Raw genomic sequence first — 3680 nt, 5'->3', positions numbered from 1 at the left:
CATGAGACTAGCGACGTCTCGTTTTTCTGAGCACTGTGTGCTGGGGAATTGCAAAATTATTGAGTGCTATTTTGGCCCAGAATTTCTGGGTATTATGCTTCCTCTACACTCTCGCGAGGTCGCCCCGTCGAGAGTCTTGTCGAGTTAACGCGAGGCGAGGCACCGCACGAATGCACACTCTACACTCTCGTGTAGTCTCGTGTCGCCTCGTACCAACTTGACGTACACTCTCCAAATTTATACTCATTTGGGCGTTAACGATTATGCAAAATGGACGTGGTCGAGTTAACCGCCGCGGCAGCATTGTGTGCTTTTAGTTACTATAATTTCCTCAATATTTACCAAAAAAAAAATATTAAAAAACCATGGAAAAAAAGGAGATGGTGGATGACAAAAATACACCGAAATAGAACAAGGTAAATTTTACCCTTTTTTTTACCAAATTTTTTCTATATATCATTATCTATGTTTTATTTTAAAATTTTTCAGCCAAAGTACCGATCATATGTTAGCAGAATTGCTTTTTGAACCTTCAGGCGAATTTGAAAATTTCCTACGAATGTCATCATCAGATTTCTCATATATACTAGACAAGATTTCACCTGTGATATCTAAAAAACACACTCAATTAAGAGAACCTATACCTGCCAAAACCAGACTTGCTATCACTTTACGATTTTTGGCTACTGGAGATAGTTATAAGAGTTTACATTTTTTGTTTAAAGTGTCCAGTCAAATCATTTCAATTATTGTTCCAGAAGTATGTGCTGCAATCAACGACCTTCTCAAAGATGAAATAAAGGTAACAATATTCTAAGTAGAGTGAAATATACAATTTATTATGAATTTATACGGGCATAATAATTTATAATATTGTATGCAAATGAAACAAAACTTTAACTTTTTAAATATTTTTAACAACAAAACAAAACATAACTTAGTTTTCTTTTTAAATTTTAACAACAAAAATAAAAAATATAACTTTCATTAAATTTATCACAACTGAAACATAATTTTACATTTATTTATACTTTCGCCTTATTTTAATTATTAATTAATATCAATTATAATCTCCACTGTAATTGTCAAGAGCAGCGTAAAAAGCAGTGTCTTTTAAATTTGGAGCGTTCGATGTAGTTACATTTAGTTGGTTTGAAATATTAGTGTTTGACGTAGAGATGGAGAGTTGGGCTGGGTTGCAAAGGTTTGAAATCGGAGAGTTAGAACACGTGTCACTTCTTTCCGGAATATGAATTACTGGTGAATGAGGCTGAGAAATAGAGTAATGAGGAATTAATTCAGGTTCAGAATAAGAACTTAAAGAAGGCGATGATGGTCTTTTTGGTGTATTTATTTCAACAGCTGATTTTGGTTGATTTGATACTGGAGGAGTAAAAGAAGGGTTGGTACATGAAGTCAATGATTGATTGTTGCAATGACGTAAACGATTAATAAACATTCCATCAATCTCGTACATAAATATTTCACGTTCACATTCAGGTAGTTTACGTAATTTTTTGGCGAAAATTTTTGCATAAAGATCGCACTCGTCTTCTTCTTTCCTGTTATTTATACAACTTTCCAGAGTACTAAAAGCCTTTTTCATTTGTTTTCCCGCTTCTTCTAGTTCGGTAGGATTACTTCGGCGTCGGGGTGTAACCGGTGGGCGACGCTGTGTTTGATTGACGTCTTCAGTTTGTTGACCGATTTGGTTGAATAAATTTGTTTCATTAATATTGTCATCTGCCGTTATCTCCTGTGCATTTTGTGAATTATTACCCTAAAATTAAATATTATTTTTTTAAATTTTTTTACCCGTAATTTAAAAAAATTTATCGAATGAAATTTTTAATTTTGAACAAAAATGCCTGAAATTTTAATATTAATATTATATTTTAATATAGATACTAAGATATGTATACTAAGATGGAATAAATAAAAAAATAATATACATTTTTGTTTCAGTTGCCATCTTCTGCTGCTGAGTGGTTGTTGGTAGAAGAGGGATTCAATAAAAAATTTCCCCATTGTATCGGAGTAATAGATGGAAAACACGTTGTTTTGCAATCCCCTCCCCATACAGGATCAGAATATTATAATTATAAGAACTCATTCAGCATTGTTTTAATGGCATTAGTCAGTAGTGATTATCGCTTTATATATGCAGACATCGGAAGTCAAGGGCGAATCAGTGATGGCGGTGTACTTAGAAATTCGTTATTATGGCAAAAAATTTGTTCAAATAGCCTCAATTTACCAACCCCATCACCCCTTCATGGTTCGAATACTAGTACAGATATTCCATATGTTTTTTTAGGGGATGGGGCATTTGCTCTTAGTGCGAATTTAATGAAACCATATCCTGGAAACCATGCAGTCGGCTCACCAAAACGAATATTCAATCAAAGATTATCAAGCTCACGCGTTGTAGTAGAAAATGTGTTTGGGATATTAACGGCTAAATTCAGAATTTTTAAAAAACCCATCTTACTAGAACCCGAAAAAGTATCAATTATAACTATGACATGCATACTATTACATAATTTTTTAAGAAGGAGCGAAACCTCTGCATCATTATATAACCCTCCAGGAACGATGGACGTGTGTGATGAAAATGGTTTAATAATTCAATCAGGTTCTTGGAGAAATTAAATCGAAGGAAATGGTGCATTAAGACCCTTTAATCATATACCTCGAAGATCACCCATGGATGCAACCCAGATACGAGAAGAATTTACATCATATTTTTTCAATAATAGACAGTAATAAAACAATAGTACAGTTATAAACAGTGAATTCTATAATAAACTTTGTAATATTATAATAATAAACTCGATTCAATACATTTATATTTGTATGAATAAAATTGTATTGTTAATAAGATGTTAATTTCAAATACAGTACAGTGTACCACTCTACGTTAACTTCACGATCCACCAAATATGTACATACCTGTTCTGTATCCAAAGTAGCGTTGCAATCATTAATATTTCCCATAAAACTTTCAATTAGATTATATAAAAACCATATTGGCTTATAAATATCTTCCTGCCCGGCTCCTGATCTGATCGACGCCTTTTTTCTCCTTAAATGCCCACGAAACGTTGCCATGATGGAATTTTTTTTATTTTTCAGTTCATCAATTGGTTTGTTGAACACATTACTAATTTCGACCCAAGCATCATTTACTTTGGCCTTATCTTTATGCCAACGATGCTTTGGATCCCATAAAATAGGTTTAGTTTGATAAAGCTCCATAAATGCAATTGCATCTTCGTTAGTCCAGTCAGACATTTTAATAAATTATTGAACGAAAAAAATTTTTATCATGTAAATGACTAAACAATAAATAAATAAACCAATATTAAACGGCTGTTTTCAAACCAGACAAGCACGAGACAGCGCGAGAATGTAGTTGATAAGCCTCGCCTCGTGGCACGTGTCCTTTGACTCGCTACAAAAAAACCGACACCGAACGGAGCACGCACGAGGCAAGGCGAGACGAGACGAGACGACACGAGTGAACCGACTACACTCTCGTGCTCGCGTTGCCTCGCGTCGCCTCGGCGAGAGTGTAGAGCTAGCATTAATGTTTCGCTACGAGGCACGTCTCACGGTTCATATTTATCATTTTTGTTATATGTTATTTTTCAAACAATAGCAGCCGTCGTGTCATAGTC

The 3680-nt window shown here is 34.3% G+C and overlaps 2 protein-coding genes across 2 annotated transcripts; one reads left to right on the top strand and one right to left on the bottom strand.

Annotated features, from left to right (window-relative positions):
• Nucleotides 1-154: 154 nt before the first annotated feature.
• LOC111031088 lies at nucleotides 155-2918 on the top strand. Its single transcript, XM_022310878.1, has 3 exons — nucleotides 155-416; nucleotides 490-802; nucleotides 1966-2918. The coding sequence occupies exons 1-3, from the start codon at nucleotides 271-273 to the stop codon at nucleotides 2650-2652; spliced, it is 1146 nt and encodes a 381-aa protein (XP_022166570.1). The 5' UTR covers nucleotides 155-270; the 3' UTR covers nucleotides 2653-2918.
• On the bottom strand, nucleotides 998-3614 carry LOC111031089. Its single transcript, XM_022310879.1, has 2 exons — nucleotides 2953-3614; nucleotides 998-1780 (listed from the first exon to the last, which is right to left on the bottom strand). Exons 1-2 carry the CDS (start codon nucleotides 3292-3294, stop codon nucleotides 1061-1063), a joined length of 1062 nt encoding a protein of 353 aa, XP_022166571.1. The 5' UTR covers nucleotides 3295-3614; the 3' UTR covers nucleotides 998-1060.
• Nucleotides 3615-3680: the final 66 nt, after the last annotated feature.

The sequence above is a fragment of the Myzus persicae genome, unplaced genomic scaffold (assembly GCF_001856785.1).
Source record: "Myzus persicae strain clone G006 unplaced genomic scaffold, MPER_G0061.0, whole genome shotgun sequence".
Lineage (NCBI taxonomy): Eukaryota > Metazoa > Arthropoda > Insecta > Hemiptera > Aphididae > Myzus > Myzus persicae.
Note: the sequence above shows the minus strand (reverse complement) of the source record. Positions and strands in the feature narration are given on the sequence as shown.

Excerpts from the sequence above, each read along its gene's own strand:
- LOC111031088 (XM_022310878.1), top strand. The coding sequence starts at position 271 with ATGGACGTGGTCGAGTTAACCGCCGCGGCAGCATTGTGTGCTTTTAGT. Across the intron at positions 417-489 it reads ATACACCGAAATAGAACAAG|CCAAAGTACCGATCATATGT; the intron begins GTAAATTTTACC and ends AAAATTTTTCAG. Across the intron at positions 803-1,965 it reads TTCTCAAAGATGAAATAAAG|TTGCCATCTTCTGCTGCTGA; the intron begins GTAACAATATTC and ends TTTTTGTTTCAG.
- LOC111031089 (XM_022310879.1), bottom strand. The coding sequence starts at position 3,294 with ATGTCTGACTGGACTAACGAAGATGCAATTGCATTTATGGAGCTTTAT. Across the intron at positions 1,781-2,952 it reads CTACTTTGGATACAGAACAG|GGTAATAATTCACAAAATGC; the intron begins GTATGTACATAT and ends ATTTAATTTTAG.